This window comes from Melanotaenia boesemani, chromosome 17 (assembly GCF_017639745.1).
Source record: "Melanotaenia boesemani isolate fMelBoe1 chromosome 17, fMelBoe1.pri, whole genome shotgun sequence".
Lineage (NCBI taxonomy): Eukaryota > Metazoa > Chordata > Actinopteri > Atheriniformes > Melanotaeniidae > Melanotaenia > Melanotaenia boesemani.
Genome location: NC_055698.1, coordinates 1,239,257 through 1,263,003, shown reverse-complemented (window position 1 = coordinate 1,263,003; position 23,747 = coordinate 1,239,257). Strand labels below are relative to the sequence as shown.

Sequence of the window (23,747 nt, the reverse complement as noted above, 5' to 3'; positions counted from 1 at the left end):
AGCCAGTGCCATTTCATGTGAGTTAATGGATTAAATGTATTTGGTTTTTCTGACATTACTAAATAAACAAGTGTGGAAGGATAATATATAAAACTAGCATGTGTAATGTTAGCAGCTGTTAAGCTGTAGCTAGCTTTAATGCTCAGTTAAGCTAGCTTAATGTAGCACCTTTTTCTTAAACTCTTAAACATTAATTGAAATGAAAACCCTTCCATTTTAAAAATATTTGGCTTTTCTTACAAGGTCTTATTAAAGGTGTTCAGTTAACTTGACATTAGTAAAGCAAAAAGCATGAGTATAATAAGCATGTGTTATGCTAGCAGCCGTTCAGCAGTTGCTAATTGTTCGTCTTCCAACATCCTTTCTCTGAATTCTAAAGTCCACATTTGAAAGAAAACACTTAGGTTTAAGGAGGATTTCATTGTTTCCATGTAGTGCCATATCATGAGAGTTAATGGATTAAAGGTGTTCAGTTGTTCTGACATTACTACATGAACAAGTGTGGGAAGGTAATATGTAAAACAAGCATTTATCATGCTGGAAGCTGTTAAGCTGTTGCTAGGTGTTATGCTCTATTAGCTAGCTTAATGTAGATCTTTGTCTCGGAACTTTCGAAAATAAATTGCAATGAAAAGCCTTACATTTTAAAAATATTTGGCTTTTCCTTAAAGTTCTTATTAAATGTGTTCAGTTAACTTGATATTAGTAAAGCAAAAAGCATGAACACAATAAGCATGTGTTATGCTAGCAACCGTTCAGCTGTTGCTAACTGTGTTCCAATATCCTTTCTCTAAATTGTGAAGCTTATATCTGACAGAAAACATTCAAGTTTAACCAGGATTTTTCTTTCAGCCAGTGCCATTTCATGTGAGTTAATGGATTAAATGTATTTGGTTTTTCTGACATTACTACAGAAACAAGTGTGGAAAGATAATATATAAAACAAATATATATCATGCTAGCAGCTGTTAAGCTGTAGCTAAGTATTATGCTCAGTTAAGCTAGCTTAATGCAGCACCTTTTTCTTAAACTCTTAAACATTATTCGAAATGAAAACCCTTACATTTTAAAAATATTTGGCATTTCTTTGAAATTCTTGTTTAAATGTGTTCAGTTAACTTGATATTAGTAAAGCAAAAAGCATGAATATAATAAGCATGTGTTATGCTTGCCGCCATTCAGCATTTGCTAATTGTTCGTGTTCCAACACCCTTTCTCTAAATTGTGAAGCTTACAATTGACAGAAAACATTCAAGTTTAACCAGGATTTTTCTCTCAGTAAGGGATGCCGTCAAGCTGAAGGAGTCCTATCAGGCCTTTTTGTCCTGTGGGACTCCAGAGGCAGCTGATGGGTATCGGCAGACTAAGCGGAGTGCAGCTTTGGCGGTCGCTAAGGCAAAAACGCGGACATGGAAGGAGTTTGGAGAGGCCATGGAGAATGACTTCCGGACGGCTTCGAGGAGATTCTGGTCCACCATCCAGCGGTTCAGGAGAGGAAAGCAGTGCTCCATCAACACTGTGTACAGTGGGAATGGGGGGCTGCTGATCTCGGCTTGTGACGTTGTGAGGCGGTGGAGGGAATACTTCGAGGACCTTTTCAATCCCACCAACACGTCTTCCGATGAGGAAGCAGAGTCTGGGGTAGCTGGTGCTGGCTCTCCCATTTCTGAGGCTGAGTTACCTGAGGTGGTTAAAAAGCTTCTCTGTGGCAAGGCCCCGGGGGTTCCTTAAGACTCTGGATGCTGTAGGGCTGTCTTGGCTGACACGCCTCTGCAGCATCACGTGGACATCGGGGGACAGTTCCCCTGGACTGGCAGACTGGGTTGGTTGTCCCCCTCTTCAAAAAGGGCAATCGGAGGGTATGCTCTAACTACAGGGGGATCACACTCCTCAGCCTCCCTGGTAAGGTCTATTCAGCGGTGCTGGAGAGGAGGGTCCGTCGGATAGTCAAACCTCGGATTGGGGAAAGCAGTGTGGTTTTCGTCCCGGTCGTGGACCAGCTCTACACCCTCTTCAGGGTCTTGGAGGGGGCATGGGAGTTTGCTGAACCAGTATACATGTGCTTTGTGGACTTGGAGAAGCTGTTCAACCATGTCTCCCAGGGACTCCTGTGGGGGGTACTCCAGAAGTATGAATTGCCGGACCCCCTTGTACGAGCTGTCCGGTCCCTGTACGGCTGGTGTCAGAGCTTGGTCCACATTGCCAGCAGTAAATCAGAATCATTTCCGGTGAGGGGTTGGACTCCGCCAAGGCAGCCCTTTGTCACCGATTTTGTTCATAACTTTTATGAGAGAATTTCTAGGCACAGCCAAGGTGTTGAGGGAATCCGGTTTGGCATCCTTAGGATTGGGTCTCTGCTCTTTGTGGATGATGTGGTTCTGTTGGCTTCGTCGGGCCGTAATCTTCAGCTTTCACTGGAGCGATTCGCAGCTGAGTGTGAAGCGGCTGGGATGAGAATCTGCACCTCCAAATCCGAGACCATGGTCCTCAGCTGGAAAAGGGTGGAGTGCCTTCTCCAGGTCAGCAAATAGGTCCTGCCCCAAGTGGAGGAGTTCACATATTTCAGCGGGAGATTGACAGGTGGATCGGTGCGGCGTCTGCAATGATGCAGACTCTGCATCGGTCTGTTGTGATAAAGAAGGAGCTAAGCCAAAGGGCAAAGCTCTCAATTTACCGATCGAGCTATGTTCCTACCCTCACCTATTGTCACAAGCTGTGGGTAGTGACCGAAAGAACAAGATCACGAATACAAGAGGCCGAAATGAATTTTCTCCGCAGGGTAGCCAGGCTCTCTCTTAGGGATAGAGTGAGAAGCTCAGTGATCCAGGAGATGCTCAGAGTAGAGTCGCTGCTCCTCCGCATCAAGAGGAGCCAGATGAGGTGGTTCGGGGATCTGGTCAGGAAGCTAGTTTAAGTTGACAAAAAAGGCTTAAAGTTTAAATCAATATTATGCTGAACTGATGTGTCAGTAGTCTGGTTCCCTCATGTTGGGAAAGCTCATGTTCTTAAAGGCCTAATATGTCCATATGATAATACCACTTTGAGCTATTTGTAATTGTGCAATACTGAGACTGAGCAATCATTTCTGACAGCAACTGTGTCAGTGTATGTGCAGTTATATATTTTTTAATACAATAAATATGTTACATTGTAACTACCCTTTGTATTATTTAAGGGCTATTTACACTCACATTGTGACCTGTTATGTATTTCTTCTGTGCAGCTAACAATGAACTTGTAGCTGTAATCAGTAAAGAGCTTTTTCATCTGAGTTTCCCTGTCTGGGTGGTTGAGAGCAGTGTAGACTACTGGAGAGACAGCATCGGTAAGCAAACTGCTGAGGTTGCAGGGTATTATTTTAATTTTTAATGCACTTTGTGTGCAATGTGCTGAGAGCTGTTGTTCCCCTGTGACATATGTTACAGTTTTTCTCTATTGCTTAAACACATTTCACGATACTGCCCTCACTTTTCACAAAACTCTAAACACAAAACACTTTTCTAAAGCTACGTACACTAAACCTCACAGTTTCTTTTCAAAACCAACCCATCACACCAAAACAGTTGCTCATATGCTCAAAAGCAAACCCATCACACCAAAACAGTTGCTCATATGCTCAAAAGCAAACCCATCACACCAAAACAGTTGCTCATATGCTCAAAAGCAAACTCTGACACCAAAATACCACTCAAGGCCTGCAAAAATGTAAACACTACTGAGCATCATTAACCACATTACCAAAAAAATTGAAAGCACAATTTTCACAGTGTGAGACTGTTCTTTTTACAGTTTCACAACTGCCAGGATGCATTTGAGCAACCCTTATTTATTCTCAAATATGTTTTGGGCATTTTCTATAGATTTGTGCATTTCATGGGAATAGTTACATAATGCAGAAAATGCAGTAATATCACAACTCAATGCAAAAATGAGTACTAAACTCCATGGAGGATCCATTACACACAATAGATACTGTACAGTAACAATTGAGAACACAATGTTCAGGGTGCGATTTCTTTTATTACAGTACGTTGAAAATTGACACAGTATGTTGTATGTTGACACCGAAATCATGGAGAGGCATCACGTCGTCGGGCTGGGTCGGGCCACAGGACCTCATCAACGTCACAGGCAATATTGTCCATAGCCAAACAACGTGGGAAGAATGCCCTGGCATGCCGCACCCAGCCTTGGAACGCCTCCACAGCCACATCATCACAGGCCAGGTCCATAGCCCTGAGAAGGTTCTCTCTAGTGTAAGGTTGGCGGTCATAGACCTTCCACCGCCATGCTGAGAAGAACTCCTCTATTGGGTTTAGGAACGGAGAGTAGGGTGGCAGACACACATTAATGAATTGCTGATTGATGTTAAACCACTCTCTGACCTGGATGCTGCGATGGAAGCTAACATTGTCCCAGAGGATGACGTATATGGGAAGATCAGCTGGCCCAGGAATCTGCTGGTCGTGGTGATCTGCTGGCCGAGCATTCAGGTGGTCATTGTCATGCAAAACATCTCTGAGCTCTCCTAGGAAGGTGAGGAGACGCTCAGTGTTGTAGGCACCAAGTTCAGCATGCCGGTGGAGAAGCCCTCTAGAACTCATGGCAGCGCAGAGAGTGATGTTTCCTCCACGTTGGCCGGGCACATCAACGATAGCTCTCTGTCCTATGATGTTACGGCCTCTCCTCCTCCTTTTTGTGAGGTTGAAGCCAGCCTCATCCACAAATATAAATTCATGGGGTCTGGCCATGGACTCCAACTGGAACATCCTCTGTGGAAACAAATAGCGTTTTCAGGTGTTCAGAAAGACAGTCAATAGAGCACATTACAGTACGACAGTATAGTATTGTATGTAAAGTACTGTAGGCCATGGATTGTACTGTACTTACTTGGACATACTGGTGACGGAGGTGTTTTATTCTTCCAGAGTTGCGCTCAAAGGGTACCCTATAGGCCTGCTTCATTCTTACTCTCTGGCGCTTGAGGACTCTGTCTATGGTTGTCAGGCTGACATTGTCAATGGTCGGAAAGTTCAAATTGTCACCAATGATCCTCTCCCGTATCTCCCGTAGTCTGATCACATTGTTCTCCCGAACCATATCCACAATGAGGACCTCTTGGGCTGGTGTGAATCTGGAAGCCCTCCCACCTGCAAATGGCAATCTTTCAACTCTAGAGAAACAAACAGTCATTTGGTCAGAAATGGTCCTTGCAGTACACACTTTTACTGTAACCATGATTGCACTTGTCTGTATGTAGGTGCACTCCACTATACTACTGTATACTGTGAATATCTAGTGTAGTGACTAAAAAACTACTACATACAGTACCTGTTGTGTTCTCTGAAGGCCCGAATAATGGTGCCCACTGAGAATCTGCTGAGGTTTGGTTGGACTCGTTGTCCCGCTTCGGTCATTGTCATGCCGTGGACAATGACGTGGTCAATGACTGTTGCTCTCATTTCATCTGTAATGAAAATGCGTTGTCTTGCTTGCCCTCCTTCTCTCGCTCCTTGGCCTGCTCCTCTTTGGACTGCTTCTCGCCCTCCTTGGCCCACTCCTCGGCCCGCTCCTCTCCCTCCTTGACCTGCTCCTCTCCCTCCTCGGCCCGCTCCTTTCCCTCCTCGGCCCGCTCCTCTCCCTCCTCGGCCCCCTCCTCTGCCTCCTTGACCTGCTCCTCTCCCTCCTCGGCCCGCTCCTCTCCCTCCTCTGACACGAACTCCTCTGCCTCCTCTGACACAAACTCCTCTCCCTCCTCTGACACAAACTCCTCTTCTTCTGTCTTCATCATCCATTTTTGTTTTTGAACTTTCAGCAAACTGCACTGACTTATATAGGTGTGGTCACATCATTTGCAATAGGTGTTTTCAATTATGAGTCGTTGTGTTTACTGATTGGCACCAGGTATGTTCATTGTGTTCAAGTTTTGCTGATTGTGGGTAGCATTTTGCATCACATGAGCTTCACAATGCATATTGGAGCAGAGTTATATGCAAAATGTGTTTTAGCACGGCAATTTTTGTTTTGAGTTTTGAGAAAAAGGGGATGGGTTTTGTGAACAGTGTCTACAGGTGAATTGTGTTTGTGGTTGTGGCAAAAGGGGGGGAGTTTTACTAAATGTGTTTAGGCAACTGGTCATTTGGTTTAGAGTACTGGGTTTTGTGTTTTGGCAATAGAGAAAAACTGTAACATGCACATGACAAATCAAGTTGCTGGGGGGGCCTCCCATGATGTACTGAACTTGGTTAGAAGGGGCTTTGATGTTTGGCTCTGAGGTGGTGCTAAATGGAAGTGAACTGAGAAGCTGTAAATGGTGTTTTCTCAGGACCAGAGGAAATGCTTCCTCCTTCTTGAAATAGAATCACTGTTCAAATTTGAACTCTTCCTCCTCCCTACTCATCCTTTGGTGTTGTCAGCTCTGCCGTTGGGACACTAGAGAGCAGCATTTCCCATCGCTTGAATTCAATCTGGAAGTTGAGGTAAAGGGGTCTGGTTGTGATCCTGTTTGATGGACAAACCATTTTCCCCCAGAAGCCTTGTGTCCAAGTAGATGAATATAGTTTTATTTTTTTTAGTTTTATTGTAATCTCTGTAAGTTTACCCACAGTTTTTTTTCTGGTTTACCTATGTAACTGGGATTCTACCAATAAAACGCTTTGTTGTATTTTGAGGTTATCATCTAATCGGAACTGGCAGTTTGAACTAATCTTTAAAGTGGTGAGAAACTAGTTACCAGGGTAAGAGACCTAATGAACATTCTGTAGCGATGCATTGAATTTCTGGATTGTTCTCAGGTCTTCTGGATGACTTCCTGTGGGATCATAGGGACCGCCGGCACCCTGACACAAGCAGCATTATTGTTTGCTGATTGTTGGTGGAGTCACAACTCTGTCCTTTTCTTTCCATCCTATTATTGTGTCTCACTCACTCTAGACAGCAGCAAAGCATAAAAGCTTGATCTCAAATTCCTGCATTCTGAGATGTAAAAACTAGCGGATGCTCTGCTGTATCATATAACTTGGATGGTCTTCTTTCAAGCCCACCAGGCCTTTTTCACAGCTTCTCCGTATCTCTTCCTTGATGATGTGATGCGACAAAAACAGCTTTTTGGGGTAACTGGAGATGATTTTTACAGCAAAAAGGAGAAAAGAAAACACTAGCTGTGTGTAACAATAAGGCCTAAGATGGACAGTTTTTACTGGATTTATTTTCAGTGCTATCAAAGTACGAGAAGTTGGAGTGAAGTCATTGTCAGAGAGCCCTGGGAAAGGCTTGTAAGGTGACACCTTGGGTCTTAGAGGCACAGTTTCAGCAGGATGAAGGAGGAGAGCCGGCTTTGTGTGGCTACTGTATGATTTGGATAATGGACATAGACATACATCATGATGGTGAGCTCATCCTGCTGTAGAACTGATGAGGAACTCTGAGCAGCCCTGGGCTCTGACATTAGAGATAAAATTGATCTTCATTGGTCCCACAAGGGAAAATTCCAGCTGTGACAGAAGCAAAAAGAACATCTTTCAAAATTAATGGAAGTTTTAAAAACGGCCATAAAAATATACAGATATACAGCTCAGACGCCAGGTTAGGAACCACTGCTTTAGGTGCCCTACGGAGGTTTTCCAGGCATTTCTATCCCGTCCAGGAGGTTTACAATCCAGCCACTAAATGTAGTTTTTTATTCAGAGACTCTATTTGGTAAATCCACAATGATACATGATAACAGCATTATTTATCACATTTCACCATAAAAACATCACCATCACTACTATGTTGCTAAGAGACCTCTATTTAGACCTGGACATGATGATGAAGCCACTTCCTGTCAGACTTTCCACCAATCAGAGAGCTTAGATTGACGGTAACGTCCAATCAGGAGCAGCCAAAGATCAACCAGTGAGCAGAAAGTTCTATGTGTGTGTGAAAGGAAGAAAAATAAAGCTCCTCTATGGCTGGAATAAAGCCAAGAAGACGTTTCTGATGCACGGTGGCGCCACAAAGCAGCTGAGCTGGAGTTGGTTTAGTGAGGATAGCAGGTAAATAGTAGCAGGAATAACTGGAAATGAGGAAAAAGTGGAAACATGGAAATAGTTTCAGTTGTGTGTTTGTTTCAATAATAATATTTTTCTCCTGAAAGACAAGACTTGAGAGAACGATGAGATGAGAAAAGACTTGGTCACTGTTGATCTGTGTGTTATTTCTACAAAGTTCTGTTAGTAGTAAATAGTGTTTTCTTGTTTTGCTGTATCTTGATATATTCATTTTACATCATTTTAGCCTCAGAGTCTGACAACTGAGGCTGTCCTGGAAACATCAAGTCTGTATGTTGACTGGAATTGAAAAGGTTGAGCTTATACATCCATTTTTGTTTAAAAAGACTGAGCAGTTAGCAAAAATAGCAAAACAAATGGCTTGGAGTTTTATGTGTTAAACTTTACAGTTCCTTTAGTCTTCTTTCTCATCCCACAAATCATTCAATCAGAGAATTGTAGCATTACTCATATCGTTCCAGTAGCTTCATTCCGTGTTTGCCTCTTGTTTTCTAACACAACTGGTCACACTGACGATGGTTAGCTGGTAATCTCTTACCCACATGGTCTCTCCATGTTTGTCTGTTCCTGTGCCTGGTGGGTGTGGTGACCTGACTGACCTGCACCTTTGACTTATCTGGCTTCTCCGGGTCCTTACGACCAGCCTTTCCATCCTTCATCACCAGATCTCAGAGTTCCAGATTTTCCCATCAGAGCTTCACTCTCAGACTGCATGTTTACTCGTGGTTCCAAAGGTTATAAAAGTAGAATGGGAGGCAGAACCATCAGACCCCTCTTTGTAGAACCAGCACCCAGTTTGGCTTCAGGAGACAGACACCCTCTCTACCATTCTGATCAGGCTTAAAACCTTCCTTTTTGATAAATCTAGTTCTAAGTAGTGTAGCCCAGAGGTTCTCAACCTGGGGTCCGGGACCCCCCAAAGAGCACAAGGGGTCCCCGAGGCTTTGTACATTCAGAACCATTGTGATTAATGTCCACACACTGTCTGTTTTAAAAACAAAAAATATGGCTAAATGTTGTTAATTTAACTTTGGCTTTATGGAAGGACAGGACTCCAGAATACATTATGGATGGTGAGAATCTCACTTTTGAAAGCATAAAATCAAGCATGGTTTCATTATAGGGTGTGGCAGGGGATCCATGGCTTATTAGTATTTGCATGAATGGGGTCCCCAAGGAAAATAGGTTGGTCTAGCCATTCCTTAGTTCTGCTGCCATAGGCTTAGGCTGCTGAGGGACATACCACGATTCATTTCTCTGCTCTTTATTTTCCATGTATAAATTTATCACAGCATTAACTTGTGCTTCCCTTCTTCTCTGCAGGTATCCCAGGCTAAAGGTCGCAATGCCTTTCAATCCCTCTTTTCTGTCCTCACACCAACACACTGTTGATAGACCAGTTCGCCACAAGACATGTGGAGACTCCCCAAACATCTGGAAGAAGGTCATCTGGTTAGAGGAGACTAACACTGAACTTTATGGACATCAAGGATCAACTCCAACAGTGAAGCACGGTGGTGGCAGCATCCTGCTGTCAAAGAGGGGTTGAAGAGCACCGTGCACACTATTTACACCAGTTTCTGACTCAGCATTTATTATTATTATTATTATTATTATTATTATTATTTACAATAAGTTTGTTTTACTACTCAACTTTACCTAATGCAATATGTTTACAAAAAGCCTTAATAAACATGAGTACTTCATAAGCATTATCTAACCATAGTTAATCATTACCTAATGCTTTTTAGGACCCTTATTGTAAAGTGTAAATATATATCCCTTTGTTAACACTTTATAAATGCTTAACAGCCTCATAAGCCTTACTTACTGCCACTCTCCACTCTCTGTTAGTCTGTCCCCGTCAGTCTCCCCACTCTCTGTATATTTTGATTTGTTAGATGAAGCTATGTTACTTTACTGGTCACTGGTTGACTGCAAGGTGTATGCTTTGAGGAGTTTATCCATCTGTGAAGCTGGGACTGAATGGTCCACATTTAACATTCCTCTGTTCTAACGTAAAAATTAGGTGAAGATGAGGTTTACTCTTCCATCATCTTCCTGTCATCCTGGTCATTGTCTTGGGGGTGTTTTGACTGATTTGGGATCTCTTAGAGGTGGTATTTCTTAAAGATCCCCTTTGTCCTCTTCCTATAGGAGAAGAGTTATTTTACACATACAAATCCTAAACAGGACCTGAGTGCATTATATATGTTTTGAACTGGAACTTAAAACCATGTTTGTGCAAATGCAGTTTAGAAAGGATGACATCACTGAGACAGCGACAAGGCTATCAGATGCTGTGTGAGCATTCTGGGAGGTCACCTAATACCTGATGAAGAACAAACAGCATGGCTTTTATGTTCACCTTTCGGCAGGGGTTGTGTCTGAGTTACAATAAGACAGCTGAGAGGAGAAACCCTGTAATCAGCAGCACAAAGTCAGCTCTTACTGTGGTGCTGCATGTTTAGTAATAAGCACAGTGGTCACCTTTTCCAAATAGGTTTCTGTTATTTCCATGCTGGAGGATGGTTTACTTAAAGTGCCAGTACTAAACTTTGTTATATTTTCTCACTGAGGCCACCCTGACCACAATTAATCCAGCATAAATCTTCATTCTGTTTCTTCTCTGAGATGTTCCTCCACTTTGAGAGTCATTCAAAAAGCAACGGACAGCTTCTGGACATTTATTCCCACCAGCATCACCAGGTAAAAGCGTGTCAACCAAACTTCTGGATCTAAACATTCCAGAAGCCACAAAATGGCCTTAAATGTGTATAATTCCAGTGCACTGGTTAATGGTTGGAAATAAGCAGCAATAAGCTGCGACAACTGTTGACCATGAAAAACTGCAGACTGACGCTGATGCAGCAGCTATAAGGAGCATGTTTCTGACGAACACAAGACCATCACCAGTCCGACTGAAACCGAGTACGGGTAAAAGAGTGGTTAAACTTATTGCCAAAGCAATGACTGCAAAGTATGAAAAGTTGCAAAATGCTAGGTAAAACTAAATAAGGCTGGTCATTGAAGAAAAACTGTAAAAGGTTTAATGGTAATTGGTGATGTTTCTAAAGTGAAAATTCTTTGAGTGGTTTTACTGAGTTGTGTGATTAAATACATGGTGTTCACAATTCTATTATGGGTTTATTGTCACAAGAAGAAGAAAAAATAAGCATGAAATTTGGTTTAATGCAAAGAGATGTTTAACAAGGATGTTGGTAAAAATCCTAACCAGTAATGCAAAATCCAACTCATGAGAATGAGAATGAACACGAACATGCTGGTGAAAACAAAGATCTCTGTCATGATAATATAATTCCTGATGACAGCATGTCTAATGTGGGCAAAAATACAAATACTACTGAGACCAGTTCAAGATCAAGTACTTCCTCTGCAAAAAATAAAGCTGCTGCAGAGAGAGCAGCTCTTTTGACCCAAATGGCAGCTTTAAAGGAGCATCATGCACTGGAGGAACAAGAGCTACTATTAATAAAAGAAAAACTCCCAATTGAAACAGAGCTTGCTGCAGCAACAGCCAAACTGGAAATCTTACAGTTTATGGAAGAACAAAATTTAGCTGTAAAATCAAATAGCATGAACACTTATTTGGAAAAGGAAAGGAGGAAGTCATCAACATACTGTATATCCCACTCAATCTTAAAGCAAAGCTGTAAGAACCAAAGTATGGAATAGACAACAAACACTTTTGTCATCTGTCGTTGGAACAAGGAAAACAGCAATTAATGGACACCAGACCAAAACAGTCAAAAGCAGGTTTAGGCAAGGCAAATTTATTAGTATATCACATTTCATGTACAAGACAATTCAAAGTGCTTTACATAAAACATTCCAGTAGGGTGCAGAAAGCCATACAAGTGCATTAAAAAAATTAAAGAAATAAAATTAATTAAATAAAAACAGAAAGAAAAGCTAAAATAAAATAGATAAAATTCAAGAAATAAAGTTCCAGTGTGGGGAAAGACAGTGTTAAACACAATCAAGTTTTCCAGCTTAAAGAACCAGATCCAGATCTGGACTCTAAATAAAAACTAGTCCATACAGCAGAGAACAAGTGGGTCTTTAACCTGGATCTAAATAAACTGAGTGTTTCAGCTGATCTGAGGCTTTCTGGGAGTTTGTTCCAGACATGTGGAGCATAGAAGCTGAACGCAGCTTCTCCATGTCTGGTTCTGACTCTGGGAATTGATAAGAAACTGGAACCAGATGACCTGAGGGTTCTGGTAGGTTCATACTGGGTCAAGAGGTCACTGATGTATGTTGGTCCGAAACCATTCAGAGCTTTCTAGACCAGCAGCAGCACTTTAAAGTCCATTCTCTGACAGACCGGCAGCCAGTGTAAAGACCTCAGAGCTGGACTGATGTGGTCCACTTTCTTGGTCTTAGTGAGGACTGGAGCAGCAGAGTTCTGGATCAGCTGCAGGTGTCTGACTGATGTTTTAGGTAGAACCTAAAAAACACTGTTACAATAATCAAGCCAACAAAAGATGGAAGCTGGACTAGTTTTTCCAGGTCCTGCTGAGACATCACATCTTTTACCCTTGATATGTTCTTAAGGTGATAGAAGACTAGGACAGAAGTAGAGGATGACATGGCCAGGTGTGGAAGAGAGCAGCAACGAGTACCAATAGCAACAGCAGTGAAAGGACGCAACATGCTGTGTACGACTGTGTGAGTACCGCTTTTCAACGTATTGTGTTGCTTATACTCTAAGAGAGCCAGATACTGCCTTCAGCTCATGTTGCAGGCCACCTCAAGGAGGACGCATAGTGGAGCCAGGCTGAGGCGCAAGTAGCTGAGTAGTCGGGTGAATTTCCCCGATCTTCAGTGACGACACGCGGACCAAGGGCTGGAATGGAGCTGGCTACTGTAAGATTCTACTGGACTCTTCTGCACCAATAAACTTGGTTAAACGCTCTACTTGCCTTCTCTTGTTGTTACAGTGTTGACTCTCCACTCGAGCCTTTTGTGGTTATTTTAATTTTAAAGTTGGCGTGACCCAGTCAGCCAATGGTCACACTGGGAAGACACTGGAAAATAAAGACAAGTTCACAATCTGCAACAGATCTGACTCCTGAGGCTCTGAGACCTTTTTGAAGAAACCTGTGGGCAGGATGTCCAAACAGCAAGAAGAAGAGTTCAGCTGATGTAAGTTGTCGCCCAGATCTTTGCTGTTAATGGGATTAAACTGTGTCATGGGGTTTAAACTGGTTTTCATGGACACAGTATGCCTATTGAACCTGCTGCTCCTGATGAACCAACTGCTTGTCTGATGTTCTGGATTTTTTCTGTGAAGAATTTGGCGAACTCATTGCAGCCTTGGTGCTACTGACACAGGAGGGTTTGTTAATCTGTAGAGAGCAGCTTTATGATAGTTTTTGCTAATAATGTCAGAGAAATAGGACTTCCTTGCATTCCTCAGGTGTAAATTATAAAAGTGAAGTTTCTCTTTATACATAATGAACCTGTAGATGTGTTTTTCTTCATCTGTGCTCGGCTTTCCAACACACTTTTTTTTTTTTTTTTTCATTTTTCACCAGTGTGGAATTTCTCCATGGAGACTTTTTCCTTCCAGAGACAACCTTCACCTTAATAGGAGCAGTAGCGTCCATAATATTTAACATTTAGCATTAAAACTAGCAACAAGGTGATTGGCTGAAGCCCCTGACAGGGCAGGAGTTGAAGAGAACACCTGGTTAAACATCCCACTCGTGTTTTCAGTTATACACCATTCTGTGATCACCTCCATTGACACATTGGTGTGAAGAGGAACCGTACTGTCAAAGAAAACACAGTAATTCCTAATACAAAGGCTGCTGTTGATTTGTTGATAGGAACCAACGCACCCAAGCTATTGGAGCCATGGGAAGTTATCAACAATAGGTCTGATGGTCCATATGCTGTAAGAACAGTACTGGGACGGGTCATCAATGGTCATTTACATGGAAACGGTTGAAACACAACAACAGTAGTAAACAGGATTTCTGTGGCAAATTCAGAGCTAATGTTGCGAAATCAATAGAATCGTGATTTCAGTTAACAAACCTCAGCAGATAAAAAGATGTCAAGGGAAGATTTGAAACTCATGGAAATGATGGACTCTACTGCACATCTACAGAACAGCAGATGTGTCCTTGACTTACCCCTCAGAAACTCTGTAGCTACTTTACCAAACAAAGCAGATGATTCTTGGTTTGAGGAGGAAGTTCCTGAGCAACCCAGTATCTTAACAATGTAATTGATCAAGGATGCCAGAGATGGAGGGAAAAATAGGAAAGGTTTGGTAAATCCCTCATCATGGTGTTTACCATCTGAGAAAGGGAACATTAGAAGTGGTTACGGACTGTGGAGCCACATTTAAAGGAAGAACACTGAATGAGTTTTTACATGGTCCCAATCTCACCAGCTCTCTGCTTGGAACTCTCATCTGGTTCAGGCAGAGGCCAGTGGCATGTATGGGCGACATGCAGGCTATGTTACATCAGGTACAAGTTGCAGAGATCTTCTTCATTTCCTCTGGTGGCAAGTTTTGCATGAACAAAGAAATTCAGAACTTCAGGATGACTCTTCATTTGTTTGGTGCACTTGTGCCAGTTACATACTGAAGAAGACTGCTGATGACAACGAGGCTGATTTGTCTGATGTGGTTGTGCAAGCAGCGAAACAGACGTAGCTTAATCAGCTTCAGTTCAGAGGAAGAAGCAAAACAGGTGAAGGATGTTGATGCCCCCTGCAAGAGAGGAGGCCTTGTGATGGAGAAATGGATCAGCAACGACCAAAAAGTTTTGCAAAGTTTTTGCATTCCAGAAGAAAAGTGGACAAATAATCTGAAAGAGCTCAATCTAGATCGAGAGGAACTTCCTATTGAACGTGGAATTACTGAACATGGGGATTATTTTTGGATGGACGGTGTAAAAAACAACACATTAAAACATGGGCATGCACCTGCAGCTCATCACATCAATCACAAATCAGTTTTGGATTATTTTGAATCTTTTTTTGTTCTACTCACACAAACTAGCAGAAAATAACATTCACACACATTTCATAGACCTGGTACAGAGTGGATCGTGTTCCTTACACTCAGGAGTTTCAGAAACAGCACACAGCAACTGCATCGATGGTGAGAGCGTTAGCGCAGGACGAAGGCTTGTGATCCCTGTGTGTTTTCTCTGGTCAGGGCTTCCTGAGGTGGAGACATCTCCACCACCCTCCAGCCTGAATGACTAACAGGTGTGTCTGCTGCAGAGATTAAACTCTCTTTGACAGTAGAACGTGCAGACATTCAGCAGCAGCCATCATTCATAGCTTCATGCCCCGAGACACTAAATAACAAAACAGACCTTTGTGTGCTTCTGTTTTGGTCTTTTTACTCGCTGTGTTTGCAGAAGATGAATTGGTGCAGCGTTTGATGTGACTCCCGCCCTCTCTTTGATGTGCAGAGAACAAAACAGTGCCACAGATATGATTCAGAAAATAAGAAAAGAGAAGATTAAGTCTTTCAGGCCTTTCTAATGCAGAGTGAAGCGGAAACACAGCAGTAACTTTTCCCTTCATATGGTTTGTATTGTTGCCAGCCAGCTTCCTGACACCTTCCTGTGATGGAACTTTTTACTTTCAAGCATCCAGCAGTATTCCCATCTCTGCTGTAATCCTCCTATTCACATATGTGTGAAGGTGGATTGTTGTAGTAGAAGGACTGCGATGCTCTGAGATTTAAGGGTTTGATAGGAAGTGGGAAAGGTTGTAATCCTGTCATTAAGTCATTCAGCCGATGTAATCAGGGATTTAAATGGGGATTATCAGGTATTTTTAGGTTTCAGCAGCTTTTGAGCTACTTAGGAAGCACAACTCTGTGTGTTTTTGTATTTTAGGATTTTAGTCAACAGGAAAGTCACTGACTAAAAGGTTTCAACAAGTTTTCTTTATTAAAACTGTGTTTAATCCCCTGAAAGGCCTAAAAGGACGTTTTACGCTCTGGGCTCTGTGTCTGCTTTTAAGCTTTTGCATAAAATATCATTCCCATAATATAAGTAGTTTCTCTGCAACCACAAGGTTGACTTAATACTTTTGGAATCGTAGTGTTGGAAATTCTGTAATATGACTTTTTTTTCTGTATTATTTTAGTTATTCCTATATTATTGAAATACAGAGAAATACCGATAAGATTAAGGAAATGTCAAATGTAGAATAACATGAAGGTCCTGGAAAATACTTTTTAAAGAGAATAACATTTAAGTTAATATAAAATGAATTAAAATACATCTTCAATTTTATCGTAATTTATTCAATGTCATTTTCTTAAAATAGTTATATTTAAATTCAAGTTTGTTGCTGTTAATATGCTGTTATTTTACTGTGAATTTATGCATATTTTATGTTATCTTTCCCCTTTTCTACAGTAAGGATATTGTTTACATTCTGTACAAAATTAGATGTAAAAAAAGCATACAAAATAGAAAAAGGGGAAATAAAAATAGAACAGCTATGAATGTGTTTGTTATTGCTTGAAACAATCAGAACAAGGGAAATAAAACACTACTGCGATTAAAAACTGACACTAATAAAATCAAGTTGTAAATAAGAATAAATGATAATGCAGCGTGATCAAAGTAAAAGGAAATGTTTACTTTGGTTTCCATGGAAACAAATTTAAGAAGCTTCCATTCTGGACTGGTGAGGTCTCATGGGTGATCAGTGGGGCCCTGTCCAGAACTGCAGAGAGGTTGCTGGATCAGAGGTGGAGGAGGACGACGTACAGCAGGTTATTTTTTGGGCTGGTTTTCTTATTTTTACCGTGGCAGAGCTCATGTATTCCGTCTGGCTGTCTGTTTGCAACATAACTCAAAAAGTTAAGAATGGATTTTTAAGAAATTTTCAGGAAATCTCAGAAGAAAGAAACAAGTGATTCGATTTTTGGGGTGATCTGGTTCACCATCTGGACCCAGGAATATTTTGAAGGATTCTTTCCTACAGGGAGATCATTTTGCCATTAGAGCAGGGATCACCAACTCCGGTCCCTGAGGGCCAGTGTCCTGCAGGTATGGGATGTCTCCCCACTGAAACACCTGATTCAAATAAAATGTATCTCCAACATCTTGTTATCAAGTTCTGCACAAGTCAAATCAGGCGTGTTGCTGCAGGGACACATCCAATACCTGCAGAACACCAGCCCTCCGGAGTGGTCCCTGCATTAGCGCTTCAAACTGAAAAATAATGCCCTCAATCGCTAGCAAAAAGAAATGGCAATGGCTTAGTGGAGGTCTGCGCTCTCTGAGTGCTTCTAGCTTTTTAAGAACTGGGTGGGGCACCTGCTGTGACTTGACCCCTAACAGGCAAGATGTCTGCTGCCACAACTCAGCCCGATCTGTTCTTTTTTCATTGTTTAGCCTGCTTTGCTTCCATGAACCAGTTTAGACTTGTTTTGGTTTCACATGATGAGTCACGCTCACCACGTCAGGTATTTGGTTCGATAGTTATCTTTGGTCACATGACCATGGATGATGACCTCTCAGCTGAGGATCTCACAGAATGAACTGGACTAAAGACTGAGATTATTGTCATAATCTATGAAAGGTTGTTGCATCAGACTGAAAACAACAGATTATTTGTGACAGAGCTTGTTGCTCTGCATGCAGTTTACACAGTCCTGGTACCATCCAGAATACATGAGCTACAACACCCTCATAATCACCGTGTTTTATAAAGAAAACAGGCACACAGTTCAGAATAGTTGAATAAATGTTTTTATTTCAATCCTGCTTTCTGCTACCAGACACACAAAACCTGTTGAAAGACTGAAAAACAGGAGTCCTGTGAATGAACAGTCCAAGACCTGATGTTGTTCTCAGGTCCACCAGTCTGCCTGCAGGACATCAGGGACAAAGAGACATCAATCCTTCCCCTCTGCAGGAACACAAGTCAAACATCCTGCTGTCATCCTGTGCAGGTGATTCTTTTCACCACTCAGCTTTACTCACAGTCATCAGAGGAAAATCATGAATGGATACGTGAGACAATAAAGTGTCTTAACATGTCGCTGCAGCTGGAGGCAGCCAAACTGGCCTGGAGGTGAAGGTATCCCCTTTACAACCAAACAAAGCCGAGTTTCATCACTGACTAATGCCTCTGTTGTTCAGGAGTTCCTGCTTGCGGTGTCTGACATGCCTGCAGCCTTGTGGCTGGACCACAGCAACCTAAACTACTCTGATTACTTCACATTGTGACAGAAAAATACAGAAAAGGAGCTTCAACTGTCTAATAGGAAATAACAGTAAAAACCCATTAAACTTACATACACATTCACTACAGGCTAAGTGTGAATTCACATTACAACATGGAGTGTTTACAAATATTTATTTATGTCATAAAAGAGTCATCATCTAGTCAGTATTAACCAATGTTCTTCATTCCTATTTAACCTTCTGCTCCCAAAGTACACTTTATCAGTTCCACCTGTTCAACTTGCTATTAACACAAATATCTAATCAACATGGCAGCAAGTCAATGCATTTAGTCATGGTCACCCACAACCATCTCCAGGGTTTCCAGAGATGGTCTGAAGAAGAGAAAATATCCAGCGAGCAGCAGTTGTCTGGACCAGGATGTCTGGTTGATGTCAGAGGTCAGAGGAGAATGGGCAGACTGGTTGGAGATGATTGAAAGACAACAGGAAGTCCAGTCAGCACTGGTTCCAGCCAAGGTCTGCAGAACACACAACACGTCCAGCCTGGAAGCAGATGGTCTCCAGCAGCAGAAGACATACCGGGTTCCTCCTGCCAGCTAAGAACAGGAAACTGAGGCTACAATTCACACACACTCACCAACACTGGACAATAGAAGATGGAGAAACGTTGCTGGTCTGATGAGTCTCCATTTCAGCTCCACATTCAGATGCTCGGCTCAGAATCTGCTGGAAACATCATGAAAACATGGATCCATCCTGCCTTGGATCAACGCTTCAGGCTGCTGCTGGTGTAATGGTGGGGGGAGGTTTTCTTGGTCCACTTTGGTCCCCTTAGTACCAACGTGGCCTGGTTTAACCAGCACAGCCTACCTGAGTATTGTTGCTGACCATGTCCATCCCTTTATGACCACAGTGGAGCATCTTCTGATGCTACTTCCAGCAGGTGGGGGGAGATTTTCTTGCCCCACTTTGCCAACATGGCCTGGTTTAACCTTTGTAGGTCATTAGGGACTTTTTTCTTCTTCCAGGTCATTTTTTCCTCAAGTTTTAGCCTTCATTCTGGTTGCGTTTCCCCTTATTGGAAGAAATGTTTATTTTTTTAAAAAAATGTTCCTTTTGAAGAATTTTAAAATTCCAATTGAATTTTTTCTTAAAGGTCAACGGGATAAATTTACGACTCTTTTCAGGACAGAAAGTCCTCTCCCAAAAACAACAGATTAATTTTCTTTTGCACTTTTTTTGCTCAAAATAAATGCAAAATTGACTTTACTTCTAATCAAAAATCCCAAATATGTTATTATTCAGATTATTTTAACCCTTTAAATGCCAATTAGATCACAAGTTGCAACTGTTTTATAAAAAAAAGTTATTTTTATATCATGCATTTTTAAGGTTATTAAGGGGATTTCATTTAAAGATCAAAATCAATGTTTTGACTTATTTTTAGTACATTTAAAAATATATCTTATGGAAAATAAAAAAATTTTGTGACTTTTTTTTAACAGTGAGCATTATGTAATTATATTGGTATTAAAGGACTGAAATAAATAGAATCATTACAAATTTAAAAGGTTTGATTAAATAATAAAATATTAAACTGTAATGTTTTGTAGCATGTTTTTGGGACCAGGGCAATCCGTCACAAAGCTCAGATCATCTCCACCTGCTTTCTAGAACATGACGATGAGTTCACTGGACTCCAACGGCCTCCACAGCCACCAGATCTCAGTCCAGTAGAGCAGCTTTGGGATGTGGTGGAACGGGAGATTCTCATCATGGATGCAGCCGACAAACCTGCAGCAACTGTGTGATGCTGTCATGTTAATATGGAGAAAACCTCTGAGGAAGGTTTCCACCACCTGCTTCATCTATCACACCAGGATTAAAGCAGTTCTGGAGGGAAAAGGGGTCCAACCTGGTACTAGCAAGGTGGACTTAATAAAGTGGATGGTGGGTGTCATGAGGAAACATTGATCACTGACTCTGCCATCCACTCACATTAACTCTCCTCCTGAGTACCAGACATTATCAAAACAAGCTCCCTGACAGAGACCGTGCTGCGTTACAATCATTGATGGTGCTGAAAGTAAGTCTGCACCTAAAACCTGGACCACATTGATGGTGAATAAACTAAGCAGTCCTGATCTGGTTGAGAGATAAAAGTTTTTGTCTGTACCAACTAATCTAAAGCAGTTATCTGGAATCTCGACCCTCCATTCTCATTCTTGGCAATAACTGGATTTTTATGATTCATGCACACACACCATGAGGAAACAGTTGGAGATGTGGGTTCTAGTTGTCGCGCTCTGGAGCCTTTTCCAGGTTTTTCCTACTCTTCCCGTTCTGGGCCGACGTCTTCTTGTGTCCTGAATCATTCTGCTGTCTGCTGTAACGTTTACACTTGCAGGAGGTCACCACGGTGATTTTGTAGGTCCTGGAGCTGCCGTCATGGCACTGAAGCTGGATGCGCTGGGCCCTGGTCCGGTCGATGACGCAGCGCCACTCCAGGGCATCGTGGCGGCTCCAGTATCTCCCAGGGGAACCACCACCCCCAATCCAGTTGGGCAGCAGGTGGGCTGGAAGACACTCCCCAGCACACACCAGCTCCTTGACGGGGTTGACACTGGTGCACTGGCCATCAGAGATGTACTTGGTGGACCTCAGCTCTCTGCAGCTCACCTGGCTCTGGTCTGGACCTGATACATAAAACCAGTTAGATCAACCTGATGGTTTGTACTGTGTTGACTTATAGGAACATACTGCAATCACAAAGGGCAGGAAACCCATTCAGCAATAACAGGAAATGTGAGATAGATCAGATAAGATAAATTAATCAGATTAATGATCTAAATATTGTATATTATTCATTGACTGCAGGAGTGTTTTTTAGACACAAAAAGAGTTTGTCTTATTCTGTCAGACACAACATCAGCTGTTTGAAATCATCTTTACACCAAATACAGAACCAGGAAAACAGTCAGAACTGTCAGATTGTAAATGCTGAAGTTCCTGAAAATGTCCACTAATGTTTTCAGATAGAAGTGGGGAAATCTTTTGGAGTTCAGTGGTGGCTGATCGCTAGACGGAGACTTTCAGCATTCACACACATCTTTTTCATTTTTCCATTTTCTAAGAGATCCGATTGGTCACAAGTTAGAGCGTTCACCCATCACCATCTCTGATCTCCAAACCTCACCTGCTCCAGAGCAGGTGAGGTTTCCAACATCTGTTGCCATGGTGATAAACCCAGGTACAAAGAGAAGCAGCTTCTCATTGTGTAATGATCTCTGACACCTCTGAGGAGTGCAAGATCTCAAGGATGTCAAGTCTTGTTCCTGGTAATTCCAACCTGTATCCCACATGTTGCTTTCCCAAAGTTCCTAGAACAGTTTTCACTTAGTCTGAGAACTGAAAATATGAAATCTGCTGATTAATCGCTGACAGTCCTGATAATGTTCCTGTCATTGTTTTGATGATGATCTTTGTGTTTAACAGGTGCAGATCAGTTATTCCTGACATGTACGGAAGGAAACAGAACTGCTGCATCTTTTGTTTGATGTTCATCTAAACTTTGATCCTGAACAGGTTACATTCTGGATGGAAATAAACAGAAAGTTACTAGTTGAATTTTAAAGGGGAAGAAAAATTAATTTTCTAGATTATCTATTTATAGGAAAATCCGTAAGGATTTTATTCATTTATTCATTCATCCATTTCACACCAACTATTCTCAGATGGGTTCTGTTTCTTTTCAAATAACTGCAAATAACCGTTTGAACTCAGAGAAACTGGACCGGAACCGAACCGTGTGGACTCACCCTGACGCGCAGCGTCCGCGAGCCGCCTCCCTCCGTTCCTCGCCTGGTTCGTGTCCTCTTCAGCGGACCGGTCCGGAGCTTCTTGGACCGACTGCACACTCAGGGACTCTGTGGCGTCGTTGTGAACAGCTGATCTGCCCTCGCGCAGCAACAGGAGCGCGAGGAGCTGGAGAGCCTGACGGAACATGATCACACCTGTCTGACAGAAGCTCACCTGGTGACGCCGCTGCAGCAGCTGGGCTCTTTATGTCCTCCTCTAGAGGGACGCCCACCTGCTGCAGTCCGCGTGACATCACCTGGACTCTGTTTCACTGCTTGAGCTCCACGAGAAGAACGTGAAGCAGAGTTAAGGGGTGAAAAGTCGCCGCTGCTCATCTACGCTGAACTGTGCTGGAACTACACGTTCATGCGTGTGTTCATGCGCAGCTGAGGACTGTCAGATGATTCTGAGGATGGAAAGATGGTGGCTGAAGAGTCTGATCATATGCTGAGCCATGCTGTAAAGCAGCTCTGCACTCACTGAGGATGACGGCGGGAAAGATCAAATCATGGAGAAAACCTGGAGCTCTGTAAATTATAAATGAAACAGAATGAAAAGATAACCAAATCTCATCAGTTTAATTCCTAATAGAACACATCAGATGTTGAAATAGAGCCATTTTACCATTTCATGGAAAATATGATTTTTTTAATCTGATGGCAGCAACACATCTGTGAAAAATTGGAACAGGGTATGTTTAGCATTGTTTAGCATCCCCTCTTCAGAGTTTTAGGAGAGGAATGTTGTCCCATTCTGGTCTGATGCAGGATTCTAGCTGCTCTACAGTCCTGGACCTGGTTGCTGGATTTCTGCTTCCATGAAGCTCCAGATGTTGTGTAGTGGTGAAAGGTCTGGACTGCAGGCAGGCCAGTTCAGCAGCCGGACTCTTCTCCTGTGAAGCCATGCTGCTGTGATGGATGCAGGATGTGGTTCAGCATCGTCTTGATGAAATCTGCAAGGTCTTCCCTGAAAGAGACGTTGTCTGGATGGGAGCAGATGTTGCTCTAAAACCTCCATGTACTTTTCAGTATTGATGGAGCTTCACAGATGTGGAAGCTGCCCACGCCATAGGCACTAATGCAGCCCCATCCCATCAGAGATGCAGGCTGGGTGTTCACCTTAATGACAATCTGGTCTGGTCGGACAACACCAATGCCCTGGCCAAGAAGAGCGACTGTTCCTACTCAGAAGGCTGCTGTCTTTTGGAGTGCAGAGACCACACCTCAGGACCTTTCATGACTCTGTGTTGGCATTAGCCATCTTTTATGGAATAGTTGGCTGTGCCAGCAGCATCAGGAACAGGAGGAGAGTAGACAGTCTGGTGAGGGGGGGCAGCTGTCTCGGGATGACCCCTGGATGATGGCTAAGCTGTCATCCCTATTAAACATGTGCAACCCTCTACAGGACATTTTGGCATCGTGGGCAGCTCCCTCAGTGACTGGCTGCTCCATCCACAGTGTGTGAAGGAGAGAAACAGCAGGTCCTGCTGTGGCTGCTGTCACTGTCCGATAAAGAAAGTGCCCGCTAGTTTGCAGACAAATAAATGACTAACAACTGGCCTCTTGCACCACCTACTCCATTTCACCTCACTATTCATTTAAATGTTTCACTTTTTGCACTTTTTTTTCTAC

The 23,747-nt window shown here is 42.5% G+C and overlaps 1 protein-coding gene across 1 annotated transcript; it reads right to left on the bottom strand.

Annotated features, from left to right (window-relative positions):
* Positions 1-20,083: 20,083 nt before the first annotated feature.
* Positions 20,084-22,337, bottom strand: sostdc1b (sclerostin domain containing 1b). The gene is made up of 2 exons (XM_042012601.1): positions 22,077-22,337; positions 20,084-20,954 (listed from the first exon to the last, which is right to left on the bottom strand). The coding sequence occupies exons 1-2, from the start codon at positions 22,261-22,263 to the stop codon at positions 20,551-20,553; spliced, it is 591 nt and encodes a 196-aa protein (XP_041868535.1). The 5' UTR covers positions 22,264-22,337; the 3' UTR covers positions 20,084-20,550.
* Positions 22,338-23,747: the final 1,410 nt, after the last annotated feature.